A 19,626-nucleotide genomic window follows, 5' to 3' on the forward strand; every position below is an offset into this window, starting at 1 on the left:
TCAACTTATTTGTTCAAAATACTCAACTGCACCTACTCCCACTACCTACTGTCCTCCTGAACTTTGGCTTGAAAATCTCTTGGTGTTCAAAACCAAGAACAAACCAAGAACACTTGGGTTCTTTTCTTTTAGAAACATATCCCTTTTTTCCTTTCAGGTTTTTATTAGCTTTCTAGCTGTTCTCAAATCTTTTTTTTTTTTTTTAACCTCAGTGCTCACAGCTAGTTGAGGTAGCGGGGAAGATTCACAGAGAGACAAACTCCCGGGGAAGGACTTAGATGGATGTATGTTCCTGGAGGTGACTGATTCCGCCAGTTTCTCTTCTGCAGAGAGAGCAATTTAGACTCCCAAGAGAGTGAGAGTGATTATAAACCAGCTCTAATTCATGACAAGAGAAGTGGCTCACAGTCACAACCTTCCACACTTCATTGATAATAGCCGCTTCCTGGTGACACACTTTTTTTTTTTTTTTTTTGACAGGCAGAGTTAGACAGTGAGAGAGACAGAGAGAAAGGTCTTCCGTCTTCCATCCGTTCATTCACCCCCCCAAATGGCCGCTACGGCCGGCGCGCTGCACAGATCTGAAGCCAGGAGCCAGGTTCTTCCTCCTGGTCTCCCACACAGGTGCAGGGGCCCAAGCACTTGGGCCATCCTCCACTGCCTTCCCAGGGCCACAGCAGAGAGCTGGACTGGAAGAGGAGCAACCGGGACAGAATCCGGCGCCCCAACCGGGACTAGAACCCAGGGTGCTGGCACCTCAGGCGGAGGATTAGCCTAGTGAGCCGCGGCGGTGACACTCTTCTAAGCAGATATGGACAAAGGCAGGGGTGGAGCTGCAGAGCTGTGTCAGGAGGTCCTATCCAAAATGCCTCTGTTTCCACCTTAAAGAGCAAATTCCTTTTTTTACATTATGAGATTTATTTGTAGAATTCCCAATTCTATATCTGCTCTGTCAATAAAACTGCTAAACCTGGTTTAGTTTTAAAAATATTCTCTATGTAATTATTGTAACCTTATTTCCTAAGAACATAATTAAGAGCCTTGCTCAATCATCAGCCTGAGTCAACAAAGCCATGTACTTGCTCAAGTTTCTGAACTTGTAGTTTCTCCTCAATTAGCATCTTTTCAGACCCTTCATCATTTCTGCTAAAATAGGCATCAGTGGCAAAGCTTTCATAATAGCACAGACCATTTTTTTTTTAATGTCAATAGTACGGAAGGAGAGAAGAGCCTTTAGCTAAAAAACCTGCAAATGCCAGATAATGTGATATATATGTTTATAATGCACAGTAGAACTTGGAAGAAAGAGAAGAAAACACTCAGGAGTGAAGAAACTAAAAACTAGATGGCAAGCTAGGGAGTCTGCCAATTTCTAAGATTTGTGGCTATGAGTTTTAAGGTTTGAAAGGGGAAAGAAAATACCATCTGAGATCAAGACATTGTGAACCGAGTTTCCTTTGCATAAAGCTGAAACCCTTGGTGGTAAAGGTTGATTTAAAAAAAAAGGAAGCAAGAAGAAAAAGAAGGGGGCTGGTGTTGTGGCAAATCAGGTAAAGCCAGTACCAACATCCTATATGGGTGTCTCAGCTGTTCCACTTCCCATCCAGCTCCCTGCTAATGAGCCTGGGAAAAGCAGCAGAGGATGGCCCAAGTACTTAGGGCCTTGCACCCACGTGGGAGACCCAGAGGAAGCTCCTGGCTTCTGGTTTGGCTTGGCTCTGCAGCCATCTGGGGAGTGAACCAGTGGATGAAAATCTCTGTCTGTCTGTCACTCCCTCTCTGTTACTCTGACTTTCAAATAAATCAATAAATCTTTAAAAGAAGAAAAGCAGAATGAAGGCTAGAATAACAATAGAATAGAACATGATATAGAAACAATTATAAAGAGAATCAATGAAGCCAAAAGTTGATTGTTTGAAGATAAAATAGATGAACGCCTGGAAAGATTAAGAGAGAGAGAGAGGAAGAGGGAATGAGGAAGAAGGTAAGAAAGGAAAGAGAAGGAAAAAAGAAAAGAAGACTTTAGGAATAAAAAGAGAAAAGAACTTCAGAAAAAAATTTAAGGCCCAATGCTCTGCTGAATTTATACCAAAAATGTGAAAATTTAGATGAACTGGGCAATTTCCTTAAAATATAATATCAAAAATTAATCAAGAAAAAATAGATAGCCTGAATATGAACCTTTAAATTGAATCAGCAGTTTAAAAGAAGAACCCACCCACTCACCAAAAAAGGTAGACCAAGATTATTCTACAGGCAGTTTTCATCAGACATTCAAAGAATAGGTAATTTGTTTAATGAAAACTCTTTCAGAGTTTAGAAAAAATGCTCTACAGCTAACTTTATAAGACTGATAGAATTTCAATGCCAAGACCACGCAAAGGCAGCCTAAAGAAAGGGAAATAAATAATTAGTAAATCTCAGAAATAATATAAATGAAAATATTCTAAACCAAACATCAGCAAGTCACATCCAATGTGGGATTTTTTTAAAAGCACATCCATCATGACCAAGCTGAGTTTAAACCAGAAATATAGGATGCAAATCACCATAAAAACAGCAGACAAGAAAACATGACCATCTCAGCCAACATAGGAAAAGTATTTCTTGGTGAGACTCTTAGTAAATGAAAAATAGGAGTTAACTCCCTTAAGTTGTTAATATCAATTAAAAACCTATAGTTAGCATAATTCCTAAAGGAAATACTTCCTTGAAAATGAGGAATAAGACTATGATGCCAGAAATCACCACTTCTGTCCAACATTAGGTTTTAGGACTTCACCAGTGCAATAAGGTAAGAAAAATGAACAAAAGCTATGATGGTAAAAGAGGTTCTGTTTAGGGGGCTAGCACTGGGGTGTAGCAGATTAAGCCAGGCCTGTAGCACCAGTATCCCATAAGGGCTGCTCTGCTTCCAATCCAGCTCTCTGTTATGGCCTGGGAGAGCAGTGGAAGATGACCCAAGTGCTTGGGCCCCTGCACCCAGGAGACCCAGAAGAAGCTCCTGGCTCCTGGCTTTGGATCCACCTACCTCTGGCCGTTGCGGCCATTTGGGGAATGAACCAGCCAATGGAAGATCTCTCTTTCTGTATCGCCTTCTCTCTTGGTGACTCTGCTTTTCCTTTTCTTAAAGATTTATTTATTTATTCAGGCCAGCGCCGCGGCTCACTAGGCTAATCCTCCGCCTTGCGGCGCCGGCACACCGGGTTCTAGTCCCGGTCAGGGCGCTGGATTCTGTCCCGGTTGCCCCTCTTCCAGGCCAGCTCTCTGCTGTGGCCAGGGAGTGCAGTGGAGGATGGCCCAAGTACTTGGGCCCTGCACCCCATGGGAGACCAGGAGAAGCACCTGGCTCCTGCCATCGGATCAGTGCCGGCGCGCTGCGGCCATTGGAGGGTGAACCAATGGCAAAAGGAAGACCTTTCTCTCTGTCTCTGTCTCTCACTATCCACTCTGCCTGTCAAAAAAAAAAAAGAATAAATTTAACAAAAAATACTTTATCTTTCTTTGTGGACAAAGTTACACAAATTCACTGAAATTAAAGACATTCTCATTATCCATATTTTGAGAAATAAACACCTATAGTTGAAAGGCCCCAAATCTATAATTTTATTACTCAGATGGATACACTTGTGCTTCCTTTCAGGATTTTTTTGCTGTCTTTAAGAAACACGTACCTAGTGTATCCTGCTTTACTAACTTGATGCATAGCATGGGCATTTCTTCGCATTCCTATTTTTGTTCATGTGGCCTGAGAGAGAAAGCTTCTTGGCTTTAGATGGTGGTTCTTTCCCTGCCCCTCTCAGAGGCCAGGAAGCGCCAACTCAGCCCAGCAGCAGGATTTTTTATTTTATTTTATTTTAGACAGAGTTATAGACAGTGAGCGAGAGAGACAGAGACAAAGATCTTCCTTTGGTTCATTCCCCAAATGGCCGCTACGGCCGGTGCCGCGCCGATCCGAAGCCAGGAGCCAGGTGCTTCCTCTGGGTCTCCCATGTGGGTGCAGGGGCCCTCCACTGCCCTCCCCGGGCCACAGTAGAGAGCTGGACTGGAAGAGGAGCAACTGGGACTAGAACCCAGCGCCCATATGGGATGCCGGCGCCGCAGGCGGAGGATTAACCAAGTGAGCCACAGCTCCACCTCCGCAGCAGCAGGATCTTGGGTGTTGTGTGGAAACTCCCGCCCTGAGCCTGGAGGACCCCCTCCCAACAATCCCCCAGCTGGAAACCGCTCTATAAGTAAGAGCAGCAGCACGGGGAGGACAGCCCCTCCCCCATGGCACCTCCTGCAGTGTGTCCTGCCACTCCTTCTCTGTGCCATCACGAGTGCCCAGGGTCAGGGGCTTTCTGCTGCTTTATGCTTCTCCCATACACTGCTGGTGCATGGATGGCACATGTGTGTGTTCGTCCGTGCCCCAGTGGAGTACGGACATCACCTTCAATTTCCGCGGGAAGTCATACCGCTTCCCAGGGAAAGCTCACCATTCATTCCACTCACTACTGGGCGTACACACTGCCTCCAGGGTGTTGCTTTTGTAAACAAAGCTTTTACCACTCTCTGCGTGCCTAAATGCTTTGTTTTTCTTTCATGATTTCAGCTTGCTTCCTTACACAAATGTCTGTTAGAGGAATTACTGGTTAACGCAGTTACAAACACGTTCATGTTATTCCCACGTTTGGCCACATTTCTGTGCAGGTAGGTCACGCCAACTCACACCTCCATGGGCAGTGTAGGAGACACCACCTGTGTTCTGATAGTCACCCCTTTAGAAAAAAAAACCTGGCTTTGCAAGATCGATGTTAAATCTGGCCAAAGAGGGGTGGGCCCTGGTAGCCTCCCCTTCAGACCTTTGTTTAAAGAGTTTGCTCATCCTGAGTGATTGATTAGAGTTTCCTGCTTCAGCCTGCGCTGCCGCGCAGTAGGAAAGCAAGTGAGCAGCCGCTGGGTGTTGGTGCTGTAGTTTCATTGTCTTGGGGAACAAACCAGATCTGCTGGGCTTGCTGCGAGAGGGAAGAGATGAGATTAGCCGTGGTTACAATGCAGCCACAGGGGTTGTGGAACCATCAGTGCTAAATCTCTCCCCTCAACTGTTTAGGAAAACAGTTGACAGAGAGCCAGCAGGTTATTCTTAGGTGAGGAATCCTGCTGAGGGGAGGGGCCCCCAGGAAAGTTCCTGTTTGGAGCAAATGGTCCTCAAAGAGCTGGGCGCCTCCGTGAGGAATCCTGGGGGGGCAGGGGTGGGGGGCGCTTCTACAAATGTATTCCTGGGGCCATGACTGGAGCCCGCTTGCCTGTGTACTGGATGGGGCCCAGAGATCTAGGTGATTCCGACGCGGGTCCTCTATGGATCTCATTGTTGGAAACACTGCCCTTAAAATAAATGACAGTAGCCGCTCTTAAAGATGCTTGCACGCTAAGCCCACCTGACTGAAGTCATGAGAGAACGTGGGGTCTTAAGCAAGCTTTGTTCACAGCAGCCCAGCCTGGTCCTCGATGCTCCAGTGCTGCCCAAACCAACCAGCCTTGTCTTTCGCCAGACTGCAAGCTGGGCTCTTCTGGTCCCGAGAGACCGTCAGATCCCCCAGAATGCTACATGCGAAAGGCATCGGCAGAGCAGAGAGCCAGAGCCGGAGCCAGAGCCGGAGCCGGGGGCTGTGAGGAGCTGAAGTGTGGGAGCAGCGAGGATGCCGGAGCCGGAGCTGGAGCCAGAACCAGGGCCGTGAGGAGCCCATGTGTGAGAGCCCCAAGCCCGCCCGCCCTCTCCCTCCCGTGACGTTCCATCTTCAGCTTCGCTGCGAAGACCCAAGCCAGCTCTCAGACGTCCCTGAACCCTCGCCTCCAGGAAAGGTCTCTGTCTTTGCCAGGCTCCAGCTTGCCTCGGAAGAGAGACTCCGTCCTCCCCGAAAGGCTGGGCGCCTCCGAAAGTCCCGTCTGCTCCCCTCCTGCCCTGCGCCCTGCTCTCTCCACCACTTCCCTGTCCCAGGGCCTCTTCCTGCATGGCCTGCACTCTCTGTGTCTAGAATGAAATCCTTCCACCTGTCTCCTGTCCTCCTTGTCGCCATCGTCTGTTCTGCCCTCGAGCATCTTGGAAGAGAGGCTCAAACTCACCACCTCCTCTTCCTCACCCACCCATGACACTCTGCCCCCACCACCTCATGGAAGCCACTCCCCTCCAAGCGTTCCAGAATCTCCCTCCTAGTCACCATTATCAGTTCTGTGTTATCTCTGTGAAATGTGCCACCTGCCCCTTTATTTATGTGACACATTTACGGGGCACTGGCCTCTCTGTTGCCCCTTGGCCAGCGTCCCCACGATACACACATGCTTTACGCTCTCAGAAGCAGAGCATTGTCTCCACTCCCCCCCCCCCCCCCCCGTCCTCCAGTCCCCTGGGCGGCTTCTCTCAGCCCCTCCGGCCCCAGCTACAGCTGTGTTTCTGGGTGTCACCTCCAACCCTTCCCCTCTCTGCCACACACACTCTCTCCCCTCTTGCACAGTCGCATCCGCGGTCATGCCGTATGCACCTGTAGTTCTGCCCGGACGTCTCACCTTCCCGGCTCCTGCCTACCCAGTGTAACCTCTGCGAGGTGAACTTTCCTCGCACCATTTCCTCGTGTTCCTGCCTTCTGCTAATTGCTAACAGTAGTCTCCCAGGTAGCCGGGCCACAACCCAGATCACCTTCAGCTCCTTCCTCTTCCTTGTCCCCTCCGTCACAGTTGGGCACCGGCTCTTATTCCTGGAGACCGCTTCTCCGTCACACCCTCAGGGTCGCTTGGGCATCCTCATGACTTCCTCACAGCAGCTCCCTCACTGCCCCTCCCAATCCAGGCTGCCCACCCCCCTCCAAGCCCCCAGCTGTCACCACGTGGACGCAGAGCTCAAGTAGGGACGGAGGAGTGGTCACTGCCCTGCCACATGCAGAGGGGTCTGAGCCCGGGTGCAAGTCTGGTACATTGTCAAGGGCAAATGACGGGATGCTGGGATATCTCTACCAGTTCTCCTACGATCTCCTCTCCATGGTGCTATCAGAGTGGGTTGTGATGGCTTTGGACCTGCTGGGCTGATAAGACCACCATCCAAAGACACATGTGTGGCGTTGTCTAACATAAATGTTCATTTTTAAGAAGCTCTCTCCAAGGAGGGAGCCTTGTCCAGCCCCGGAAGTGGGGGACAGCCCTCTGTTCATCGGTTCCCTACCACCGTGCCAGCCAGAGAGCTCTCTGCTAGGTGCTCACTGGTCTCCCCTTGAACTTCTCGGGTGGGGGGCATCCAGGAGTTGTCCTCTGCCTTTCAGAGCGCTGAGAAGGCAAAATGAAAGTGAAGACCAGATGGCTTCTCCCAGGTGTTGTGAGAAGGCCTTAGGCAGGCGGGGCGGGGCTGACTCAGGACTGGGAGTGGTGGCAGCAGGTGGCGATGCTGGCGATAACATTCCATCCGGAGCAGCCCGAGGTCACTCCCCCAAGGGAAGACAAAGCCTGCGCCCTGCATGCCTGTGGCTGGGGCTTATTCTTAGCATCTGATCTGTTTATCTGGAGTTTTTCCTGGAATTGGAGGAATTGGAGGAACCCATAGGTGAGGAAACCTGTCACCTCCAGGTTTCATTTTTCTGCTGTTATTTCTCCTTTGCCGGGCTGCTAAGGGCAGTGTGGAGCCCAAGGCAAACACCCAGCTGCGAGGATAGCCTCGGGCAGCAGGTGTGGGGACGAGTGAAGAAGTTGGGGAGAGGGATGGAGCCACCAACTTCCAGTCTGGCCACAGGGTCCTGCCCATAGGCTGTGTGGTCTTTAGAATCAACCGTGACCAATGGGACATCCCCTGGGCACTTTTCCTCTATAGCTCCTAGAATTCAAGATGAGCAGAGACAGTAACTCCAAATGCCCCTGGAGCAGCTCACCTCAGGATACCTGCAGCAGCTGGAACACACCTGGCCCGCTGCTGCACGGTCACGCGATGTATAAATGAGCCCTTGTGTCTTCCATGCCCTGGTCCCTGGCTCCTTCAGTGGAGGCTGGAGGAAGGGTGAGATTGTACTTTTGCATGGTGCCCGGACCAGGAGGAGGCCAGCATGATGACTGCAGGCTTCCTGGTGCAGCCCTCGGCTGGGAGGGTGTGCCTACCTCCACGGGGAGCCAGGAGAGATGAGGCTCCAGCACCTAGACGGCGGAGGCTGGGGACCAAACTTCTTCTGAGGAGGGGAAGGTGTTGGGAACCAGGCAGCTGGTGCTGGGCTGGTGTGCTACGGTCGGAGCTGGGTTTGGTGTCTCTTGGCTTGGCCCTGGAGCTTCTGTGGCTATTGGCTGGAGAGCCGAGGTCCCATCGCCATCAGATGCTAGCGGGAATGAGGCTAGGTGACCAGCAGCAATGCCCACGGTGAAGAAATGCCTGGTTGAGAGGCTTGGCTTTGTGTGACGTCAGCAGTATGTTGGAAAGAATACACAGAGCTCTTGCTGTGGAGCCAGCTGGGATGGGTGGAGTCTAAATGACCTCCCTTGGTGTCACTGACCTGAACTTTTGAGGTCAGCCCAGAGGACTGATGAGGGACAAGAGGGGGCTTGAGAAACCTGGGATGACATCAGTGACTCCCCACCCCCTAGCACCCCAGAGCACTGTGCCGCTGGTCTCTGACTTAGGGAAGAAGGGAAGGCTACAGGAGAGCGGTTTTGTAGGGATTACTATGACTTGGTTGGTTTTGCTGGGACTCCTGCCAGACAACCGTGCTTGACACGCCCTAACCAGCTTCTTTCTGAACCTGACATGGGCAAGAAACAGGAGAATCTGATGAGGCTGTGCAATGGTTCGGAGCATAGATCGCAGAGTCAGACTGACCACCATGTGCTATGTGACTCAATTTTCATGACCTCTCTGAGGCTTAGGGTCCTCACACAGAAAATTAGGGTAATGATAGATAAAAGTCCCAACGGGGTAATGTATATGCAATACTCAGCTCAAAATCTTAGCTCAACAGACATCACTCTGCACCACCTGTTATCTTTGTCTCTATGGAGCCCTGAGATGCTGGCAAAGGCAGCCATCCCTGGGACCCAATCCTCGTCGGAGCAGGCCCTCTGCTTGCTGCCATTTTGTTTTGTTGACAGGCAGAGTGGACAGTGAGAGACAGAGACAGAGAGAAAGGTCTTCCTTTGCTGTTGGTTCACCATCCAATGGCCGCCGCGGCTGATGCACTGCAGCCGGCACACCGCGCGGATCCGAAAGCAGGAGCCAGGTGCTTCTCCTGGTCTCCCATGGGGTGCAAGGCCCAAGCACTTGGGCCATCCTCCACTGTACTCCCGGGCCACAGCAGAGAGCTGGCCTGGAAGAGGGGCAACCGGGACAGAATCCGGTGCCCTGACCGGGACTAGAACCCGGTGTGCCAGCGTCGCAAGGCAGAGGATTAGCCTAGTGAGCCACGGCGCTGGCTCTTGCTGCTGTTTTACACTTTCCCAGATCACTACTCCACCACCAGGCCGAGTCACAGCAGCTTCCGCCTGGACACCTACAGCTGGCTCCTCACTGGTCTCTCGTGGCACCCCTGCCCCTTCCAACCTATTTTCCATACAGCATCCTTACCTAAAACCCTTCAGATCCATAATCCACTGCACAGCGTGCAAGGCCTGCGTGACCCAGCACCTGCCTCCTCACAGACACCCTCCAAGGGGCCAAGCTCTTTCCTGACTGTGCACCTGTTCTCGCTCTGCCTGTCTTTCCCGCCATGTGCTGCCCCTGGCTTGCCCTCAGCCTGCGGGTCTCAGGCATACAGACAGCACGTCCTCAGCGAGGTCCCATCTGGGCTCACTGACCTAAAGGAAGCTCCCCACATACATGTTTGTTCCTCATCGCACTCACCGCTTTGGTAAGTGGGAACTTTTCTGCAATTATTTAATGTCTGTCTGCCGATGGGGAGATCCCGGCTCTGGAAGGTTGGGCCACGTCTGTCTCGATCTTCCCCCTGCGCACACAGTGCTCTCCTAGAACAATGCCAGGTGCATTATGGTGTGTAACAAACAAGTGAATGAAGGAATGAATGAATGGCTCCCTCGGCAGAGGCTGTGCATGCCAGCCTGGTTTGTAGGTTTGTTTGCGGAATGTTGTGTGTTGCCGTGGAAGCTTGGTCAACCAGGGCTTGGGAGACCCGGATTCAGACCCCCTCAGGTCACGTGATATAGACAGGTCAGCTGACATGAACAGAGAGCTTCAGAAGGCGGAAGGCCTGCCTTACTCATCTTCCCTACAGAGCCCCTGGCATGGGTAGCAGTTCAGCGAGCGAATGAATAGCTCCCAAGTCCAAGCTCTTTCCTATTCCGAATTCCCCAAAACCTGCTATCCACTGGGCTTTTGCAACCCAACAGCGATGTAAGTTGAGGGTCCTCTCTGTAGAGAGCAGTGGGCAACACAGTCCTGAGATGCACAGGCAGGGGGCACAGAGCTGCCCGTGACAAGGACCAGGACCCACCATGAGCCTGGCCGCCATTGTGCGGGCCTCATGCACAGACAGACACAGGCGCTGGGATCCTGGGGCCTCTTCAGAGCCTCAAGGGAGGTGTCGAGGGTGTAACCCTCTGCAAACAAACCCAACAAATTCAGTGCATTTCAGCTCGACTCTGCAGTCTACACTGGGGGATGGGGCGGCAAGGAAGCTGAATGCCCCCTTGCAATGAACGCAGCCTCGTGGGAATAAAACGTACACAAGGATTCGTACAGTGTAGCCGCGTATAGAATGACAGAAGCCAACAACTCTTGCTCCTTCAACGTCCAGCCTGGAAGCCGATGCTTCCCGGCCAGCCCCTGGCTTCCCGCTTGCCCGTGTCCTAAGCACACATGGCCTTGTCCCTATTTCGACTTCTTTTCCAGAGCAGGGGGATCTAGATCTCATGTCACCACTTGTGGGCCGCACTGACCACCCTGAACAAACAAAGAAGGAATGCGTTGTCATCCATCTAATGACAAGTCATGGCACCTGACCCCGGACACCTGCGGCTCTTTCGTGACCTTGCCATGCTAGCATCCCCTCCTTTATGGCCCCTTTCTAAGCCCCCAAACACCCTCACGCAGCAGAGCCTCAGAAGTTTGTCATGCTCTCATCTGTTGATAGATTAAATGCTCTCTTTCCTTTATCCCAAAACCTCGTTATTTTGATTGGCACCAGGGACAGACACTGAACTATCGGTAAGAGCACAGGGGAGGGGCTGGTCCTGTGGTATAGTGGATGAGGTTGCCACCTGCAGCACCAGCATCCCAAATGGGTGCCAGTTCAAGCTCTGGGTGCTCCACTTCTTTTTTTTTTTTTTTTTGACAGGCAGAGTGGACAGTGAGAGAGAGAGACAGAGAGAGAAAGGTCTTCCTTTGCCGTTGGATCACCCTCCAATGGCCGCCTGCTGCAGCCAGCACACCGCGCTGATCCGATGGCAGGAGCCAGGATCCAGGTGCTTTTCCTGGTCTCCCATGGGGTGCAGGGCCCAAGCACCTGGGCCATCCTCCACTGCACTCCCTGGCCATAGCAGAGAGCTGGCCTGGAAGAGGGGCAACCGGGACAGAATCCGGCGCCCCAACCGGGACTAGAACCCGTTGTGCCGGCGCCGCAAGGTGGAGGATTAGCCTATTGAGCCACGGCGCCGGCTCATGGGTGCTCCACTTCTGATCCAGCTCCCTGCTATGGCCTGGGAGGGCAGTGGAGAATGATGGCCCAAGTCCTCGGGCCCTGCACCCGCATGGGAGACCCAGAAGAAGATCCTGGCTCCTGGCTTCAGATCAGCCCAGCTCCGGCAGTTGCAGCCATTTGGGGAGTGAATCAGCAGATGGAAGGCCATTCTCTCTCTTTCTCTCTCTCTACCTCTGCCTCTCTGTAACTCTGCCTTTCAAATAGATAAATAAATCTTAAAAAAAAAAATAAAAAAAAAATAAAAAAAAAAAGCACAGGGGAGTAAATGGGAAGAGATGGCCATCCAGTCTCGGTCCTGGCCCTGACAGAAGTGGCTCCTGGAGCTGCATGACGTGCCTGCTGGAGTCCCTCAGCAGTGCCGGGAAACCCGAGAACAGCGTGGGTGCAAAGCCACCGCATGAGCCCACAAACGGCCAACAGCGTCTTGGCCTCTCCTGGCAATGAAGACACAAACCATTTGCACGTCACACACGGCCAGATCACACTCTGCCTTGGAGCCAAGCCCGGACACCAACAGCGCAGAGGAGATTGCGAGGCAGTGAGCCGAGCCGTGCCGCAGAGCTGTCAGCTGCAGCGTGCCTCTGTGCTGTAGGGGTGACACCATCCTGCCATCAGCCGCATTCTGCGTAAACCAAGCCAGCGCCCGCTCGCCGCAGGAAAGACAGGCGTGGCTCCTCAAACAGCACCTGCCCCTGCGCTGACAAACGTCCCCTCTCAGGTTGGCCACATGACCCCCTCGTCCCCCTCTCCCCGGCTCTGAAACCGAGCGTTCCCCCCTCAAACAAGGGTCATTCTACCCTCGTGACAGCGCTGTGCAGTGGCCCCTTTCCATTTGGCCCGCTTTGCCAATGAAGACCCTGGGACTGCCGAGCTAAAGAGACTTCGCCTATAGCCAGCAACGCGGACTGACCCGGGCCTTCTGGTTTTAGGTCCTCGCTCTGCACCCTACAGCCATGGAGCCACGGCCTGAAGGCGGCTGATTTTTCTCGGCAGGACCTCTCGTCCAGGGAACCTCTCCTTGTGGGTGTCCCTGAGCTCGGGGGACAGATGGGCCGTGGAGGGTGTGGTAGGGGATAGATTTTGGGGTTCCCTGAGAGAAGGCTAGCAGGAACCTTCACCTCTGGGCCCCTGTGGCTGGAGGGCTCCTCCCCCGCCTGCACTTGCCACAGCCTCAAAACCTCCGAGGCCGCCCAGGGTGGAGGCCCGGGTCAGTGGGCCGTGAAGGGCTCATTTTGGCCCCGTTTCCTTACCGTGGGGCATGGCCGTGGGACTGCCAGGTTTTGCTCTGAGTCATGCTGCTGGGAACCACCAGGGGCCACTGGGCTTCCATTGGCTCCTCGTCCGGCCCCCCGCCCCCCTCCCAGCCCCCTGCCCTTTGCCTTTCACCCTTTTACAGCAGGAAGTCCTTGCCACTGCCAGCCCTGTGCCAAGGCCCGGGGTGGAGGGAGGGGTTCCTGCTGGCTGAGGGCAGAGTAAGCTCTGGCACCTGCTTCCCTGTGCCACCCAGGCTTGGGGAGGGTCCTGCCAGCAATGCGGAAAGACACCCTAGAGCAAATGGAGGCAGGTCACCTGGGAGCTGCCCTGGTGTGGGGGGGTACTGCCTGCCTAGCCCGGGATCTCCATCAGCTTCCTGGGTGCCATCTCCCATGCCACATGCCACGCCCACCTCCCTGCTCCAGCTCTGCTCCATATACAGCACTCAGCTCCAGGCACACACACACTCCTCCGGGTCCCACTAGCTGTTGGTCCTCCATGCCCTCTTGAGGCCACGCCCTCTGTTGCCCCAGCCTCGCCCCCTTCCTAGCTTCTCTTGAGCGTGGTGACCCTGACACAGGTCAAGTCACCTAATGCTTTGGGGCTGGTTGACTTTTTTTTAAAAAGATTTATTTTATTTATTTGAAAGGGAGAAAGAGAGAGAGAGATTGAGAGAGAGAGAGAGAGAGAGGCCTTCCATCTGCTGGTTCACTCCCCAAGTGACTGCAAGTCAGAGCTAGCCCAGGCTGAAGCCAGGGGCCAGGAGCTTCTTCTAGGTTTCCCACATGGGTGCAGGGGCCCAAGCACTTGGGCCATCTTTTGCTGCTTTCCCAGGCCATTAGCAGAGAGCTGGCTCAACAGAGCAGCTGGGACTCGAATCGGCACCCGTATGGAATGCTGGCACTGCAGGAGAGGCTTAATCTACTACGCCACAACACTGGCCCCTAGGGGTTGGCTTTAAGCCACAGAAGGTGGAAACCTAAGAGATCAGGGCTCAGGAGTCGTGCCATTCGCTGCCCCTAGGAGAATTGATGGGACCGGGCCCTGGCCAGGACGGTCAGCAGCAAAGCCAGGCCTGGCCCCAGGACTCCGGCATCCCGGTCATCTTCCCTGTGCTGCCCGGGAGTCCTCACTGCCACAGGGGCCCCTTCCTCCACACCCTCAGGCCAGGACTCTGAGGGGCTGGCCGTGGGGGGCGGGGGGCTCCTTCTAGCCTCTGTTTCCGCACTGTGGTAGGAGAGGGGTGGGGAGCATTGGGGTCAGCTGTGGGGTGTTGCCATTTACTCCTAGCCTAGTCCTTAAAATTTCAAGGGTAGTGAGGGTGCCACTTCCGGCCGCGAGGAGCCAGCCCCAGGTTGCCATTTCTGCTGCGGCAGGGTGCCAGGGCTGTTGGGGTGGGGAGGAAGCTGCGGTTCTAACCCTGCCTGGGGCTCCTGACCCCTCACGCTCTCCAGACCCCAGACACTCCCAGAGGACTCAGACACCAGGCACACCGTGCAACCCATCTGGAGCTGGCAGGAGAGCCGGGAAGGGGCAGGAAGAGGGCCGGCTGCACCCGCCCCAGCTGCCAGGGACGTCGGGCTGTGCAGCTGGCTGAGGCCACTGCCTGAGCCACGAGGCCCATCTGAGGGCATTTGGCCAAGAGGAGACTTTACCCCAAGCTCGGGGGCAAGTGCCTACTGCTCCCCCCGCTATGCCCCACCTTTGCGCCCCTCCCCGCCGCTGTCCTGGCTGGTCCCTGCCTTCTCCCTCCGTGCGCCTCCTCTGGCCTGCCCTCTGTCTCCATCCCCTCAGCCTTGGATGTGTCGGTCTTCCCGGCCTTGTCCTCTGCCTGCACGTGTCTATAGGAGGTTTTCTTCCATGTCTGTCACCTAGCTTCCTGTCTTTCTCTGTCAGTCTCTGTCGTCCGCACTCACCCCTCCCTCCAGCTCTGCCTACCTGTCTCTTTTGCTCCACACGCTAAGCCTTGCCCCCCAGGGGCTCCCCCAGAACCAGGCCACCCCCATCCCCAGACATCTCTGCTTGCCTCTGTCTCTGTTCCCTCTCTTCTGTCTTGGTCTTTCTAGTGTTTTCCCTCACTCCTACCCCATTTCTGTCCCGTCCCTTTCCCTAGTCCCAGCTCCCCTGCTGGACCCCTGAAGCCCACCTCCCTGTGCCCCCAGAACACTGCAAGGCGCATCACTTACCCAGGAGTACCGTGCAGAGGAGGCAGGAGTACAAACAGCTCAGGAACCCCGTGGGGGCCCTGGTCCAGGGGGCCCCCGCCATGGCTGCAGACGGCTCCCGGGGCTCCACAGCACCCAGCCCAGACACAGCCCAGCGAGCAGCAGAGGTGAGTCCGGTCCGCCGGCAGCTGGCCAGAAACAGGTGTACTTCCCCACAGGGGCCCAAATGAGTACCTAGGGGGAGGAGGACAAAAGAAGGCGGGGCCCGGTGCCAATCATCCTGGGGCCGGCTGTTCTTTCCTCAATCCCCACCCCCTCCCCCCACCAGGAAAGAAAATACTGATACACCCATTGCCCTACTCCTCTGCACTGGGGGGTGTGGGGGCGTAGGGACAAGTCACCCCGGAAATGCGTGGGCCGGCCTCCTGCCTGGGTCCCTGGCCCTCTCTTCCTGCCCCTGTCCCACCAGAGCCTTGGATGACCCCAGAGGGAGCCACTGGGTCACTTCATGGGACGGATAAGAATGGGGGAGGAGGGGCGGAGAAGGGGTGAGTTCAGCACAGGCAGTGGGAGTCTGTGTGAGGTGAGAGGCAGGAAGCAGAGACGCTGTGAGCGTTTCTCGGGTAGGACTGCTGGGCTCGGATGCCTGCTTGGTGCCTGCTCTGGGTAGACCCGCAGCCCAGAGCCGGTGCAGGGGCGATCAGGGCGAGCAGCCTGAGGAACGCGGCCTGGATGGAGGGGCTGAGGGGAGCAGCTGGGGAGACGTGAGTAACTGGGGTGCCACTTGGCCCAGCAGTTAAGACGCTGATTATAATACCCGTGGTCTTCGGCAGAGGACCTAGGGCCGTGGGACCCTGGCCTGGCTCTGCTCCTGTCTCCAGTTTCCTGCTAACACACATCCTGGGAGGCCGTACTGACCGCTCAACTGATTGTGTTTCTTTTTCTTTTTCCTTTTTTTTTTTTTTTTAAGATTTATTTATTTATTTGAAAGGCAGAGGACTCAGGGAGTCCTCTTGGAGTCAGAGGAGAAAAAGAGAGACACACAGAGAGAGAGGTCTTCCATCCACTGGTTCACTCCCCAGATGGCTACGACAGCCAGAGCTGTGCCAATCCAAAGGCAGGAGCCAAGAGCTTCTTCTGAGTCTCCCACATGGGTGCAGGGGCCCAAGGACTTGGGCCATCCTCTACTGCTTTCCCAGGCCATAGCAGAGAGCTAGATTGGAAGTAGAGAAACCAGGACTTGAACTGGCACCCTTATGGGATGCCAGCACTGCAGGCGGTGGCTTTACCCGCTATGCCACAGCACCTACACCCGATTGGGTTTCTAACACCCATGTTCCAGATCTGAACCGAGTCCCTGGCTCCTGCCCCTACAGTGCTTTGGGCATTTGAGGAGTGAAACAGTAGCTAGGTGTTTCTCTCTCTCCCCACCCCCCACTCTCTGTAATAAATTTTAAAACATTAAAAAGGGGGGAGTGTGGGAATAACAGCAACCTAGGAGGAAGTGGAGGATGTTTTTAGAGACCTCAGGCCTCATGACAAACCATTTGGCCTGCTGGGACGCACAGGCACAAACAAGAAGGGAAAGAGCCAGCACACGGTGGGGTGCCAGGCGGGGTCCCTAAGGTGAGGGAGGGTGCGTGGTGTGCTGCACAGAGAAAGCAAGGGTGACTTCCCACGGCCTGGCCAGAGTGGATCCCTGCGTCTGATACTGCACACTCCATTCCCTGTGAGATGAGCTCAAGATCCGGGCACTGCAGAGTCCAGGACGAGGAGGCAGCGTGTCCATGTCCCCAGCAGCCAGCCTTGCCCAGGAAGGCACGGGGCCGGCCCAGGAAGGCACGGGGCCGGCACAGGGGCGTCATCTCAGAAGACCGAGGGCCCTACCACGCTGTGGACCACTTGCCTTCTGAAGCGAGAAGTCCGCTTATGGCCCAAGCCCAATGGCAGGACACCAGTGCTACAACACAGATGCCGTAGAGAAGGGACACGGCATCCACATGAGTCCCTCCGCCTCTGTGTGGACCAGTGGATCCCATCCTTCCCTGGAAGCAGGAACATTGTGCAGGTAAAGTCTGGGGCAGCGAGAACCTGGACGGAGGAGCCTGCATGGACATCAAGGCCCAACTTGGCCTTCTTGGTCCTTTTTCTGTGTTCTTGCTCATTGGATCTCCCTACAGACTTGGCATGCATGTTTGTTTAATGACTTTCTCTGGACCACAGTTTCCCTTCTACTGAGGAGACTAAAACATCTCAGGTTTGCCAAAGCAAGAGTTGGACATCGGGGCTGGTGCTGTGGCGCAGAGGTTAAAGTCCCGGCCTGCACTCACATCCTACCTGAGTGCCTGGGTTTAAGCCCCAGCTCCACTCTCAATTCCAGCTTCCTGCTAATGCACACCCTGGGAGGCAGCAGGTGATGGCTCCTGTACTTGGGTCCCGGCCACCCATATGGGAGACCAGATTGAATTCTTGGCTCCTGACTTTGGCCTGGCCCAGCTCCTGCTGTTGTAGGCGTTTGGAGAGTGAACCAGTGGATGAGATCTCTCTCTCCTTCTGCCTGTGTGTCTGTCTGTCTGTCTCTCTCTCTCGCTCAGATAAATTTTTAAAAATAAAGAAAAAAGAGGTGCCTGGGCTGTGGCATAGCAGGTGAAGCAGCCTCCTGCGGTGCTGGCATCCCATATGGGCATCCATTTGAGACCTGGCTGCTCCACTTCCAATCCAGCTCTCTGCTATGGCCTGGGAAAGCTTGGGCCCCTGCACCCACGTGGGAGACCTAGAAGAAGCTCCTGGCTCCTGGCTTCGGATCGGTGCAGCTCTGGCCGTTGTGGCCATCTGGGGAGTGAACCAGAGATGGAAACCTCTTTTTCTCTCTCTGCCTCTCCTTCTTTCTCTGTGTAACTCTGACTTTCAAATAAATAAATAAATCTTTTTAAAAAATAAATAAAAAATAAAAGAAAAGAAAAATTAAAAAAGGGGACCTAGGAAAGATGGACATTCACGTCCGTGCCCCGCCTTCCCCCGTGGCTCCCTCCGCGTGTCTCCCTCCGTGGCTGATGTCGGGATGCAGTTAGGGGCCAGGTGTCTTAACATTTGCCCAGCACTTCAGCATCTACTCCCTCATTTCAGCCTCATAACCTTTGAGTGAGTGGTAGTGTTTCCATTTCACAGATGAGGAAAACAGGCCTCGATGAGGCCACGATTTGCCTTGGGTGGCAAAGCTGGGTTCAAGCCCAGGTATCCCAAACCCCTCGTGGATGCTTGACTCCACAGCAGCCTCTGAACACACTTTGTGCCTCTGGCCTGGCTTGCATTAGAACGTGAGAGCTATCCGTGTCAGGTTGACAAGATATCCAATCGAATTCTTTTTTTTTTTTTAAGATTTTATTTATTTATTTGAGAGGCAGAGTTACAGACAGAGAGAAGAGGAGAGAGACAGAGAGAGAGATCTCCTATCTACTGGTTCACTCCCCAAATAGCTGCAACAGCCAGAGCTGGGCTGATCTGAAGCCAGGAGCCCCTAGCTTCTTCCAGGTCTCCCATGTGGGTGCAGGGACCCAAGCACTTGGGCCATCTTCTGCTGCTTTCCCAGGCATATTAGCAGGGAGCTGGATTGGAAGTGGAGCAGCCGGGACTCGAACTGGTGCCCATATAGGATACTGGCGCCACCGGCAGAGGCTTAGCCTACTACACCACAGTGCCAGCCCCCAGGAAATTTGTAAGTACCCCAAAGGGGAGCTTCCAGTTTTGAGGGGACCCTAAATTGTTTACTTCTATCTGAGGTATGCCTTCAGGGACCCTCGTGCCACTCAGCCTGTCAGCCTGAAGACACTAACACTGAGAAAGGGCAGGAAGTTGGTTACTTCGTTGGGTTCATTAAATCTTGAATAAAAACACTGTGAGCACAGTGCCTGGCCGTGCATGTGCCCCACAGCCCTGGCAGGTGCGGCTCGCTACCCCCAGCTCACGCGTGAGAAAACCGAGCTTCTGGGAAATGAACATGCGCCCTTATTATCCCTGAGTCACAGGTCAGGTTAGTGAGTGAATGAAACCATAGAAAGGTGCTTCCTGGTGACATTTGTGCCGGCTCACGCGCCGAGTCACAAAGCTGGAATCTGAGCCCAGCTGTATCTGGCCCCAAAGCAAAAGAGAGGAGTTCCCCCGGGCTGGGCGCTGGTCCACGCTGTGTCTGCACAGCCGGCTCCAAGGCCACCCTTACAGGTAGTCTTGCTCCACGGCTGCCAGGACAGGGTCAGCAGACGGCTCCAGCTCTCGGCCCCTGCAGCTGGGATCACACTCTCCTCCGGGCCTCCCTGTGGCCAGTGACCAAGCAAGGCAGCAGTGCAAGGACAGCCGCCCCCCCCCCCAACAATCTGTGCCTTAGAGCACTCCACTGGACAGGGACTATGGCATTGCCAGCTTTGCCACGGCCCCTTGCACAGTTCTGCCTCCTGCCTGGGCTCTGAGCAGCCAAATCCGGGTCTTCAAGCGAGATTTCTAAGCTACTCCAGGTGGGAGCCCCTAGCTTCTGGGGATCCCCCCAGAATGGCTCACTT

The 19,626-nt window shown here is 54.2% G+C and overlaps 1 protein-coding gene across 2 annotated transcripts in view; it reads right to left on the minus strand.

Moving 5' to 3' along the window:
- MUC4 (mucin 4, cell surface associated) overlaps positions 1-15,225 on the minus strand; it is a 55,370-nt gene extending 40,145 nt beyond the window's left edge. For both annotated transcript variants that reach the window (XM_089331901.1, XM_089331900.1), the window contains exon 1: positions 15,095-15,225. In XM_089331901.1, coding sequence (XP_089188027.1) covers positions 15,095-15,176 — 82 coding nt within the window. In that variant the 5' untranslated portion in view covers positions 15,177-15,225. The remainder of the gene's footprint in view (positions 1-15,094) is intronic.
- Positions 15,226-19,626: the final 4,401 nt, after the last annotated feature.

This window comes from Oryctolagus cuniculus, chromosome 4, assembly GCF_051225735.1.
Source record: "Oryctolagus cuniculus isolate XC-2025 breed Fujian yellow rabbit chromosome 4, ASM5122573v1, whole genome shotgun sequence".
Classification (NCBI taxonomy): domain Eukaryota; kingdom Metazoa; phylum Chordata; class Mammalia; order Lagomorpha; family Leporidae; genus Oryctolagus; species Oryctolagus cuniculus.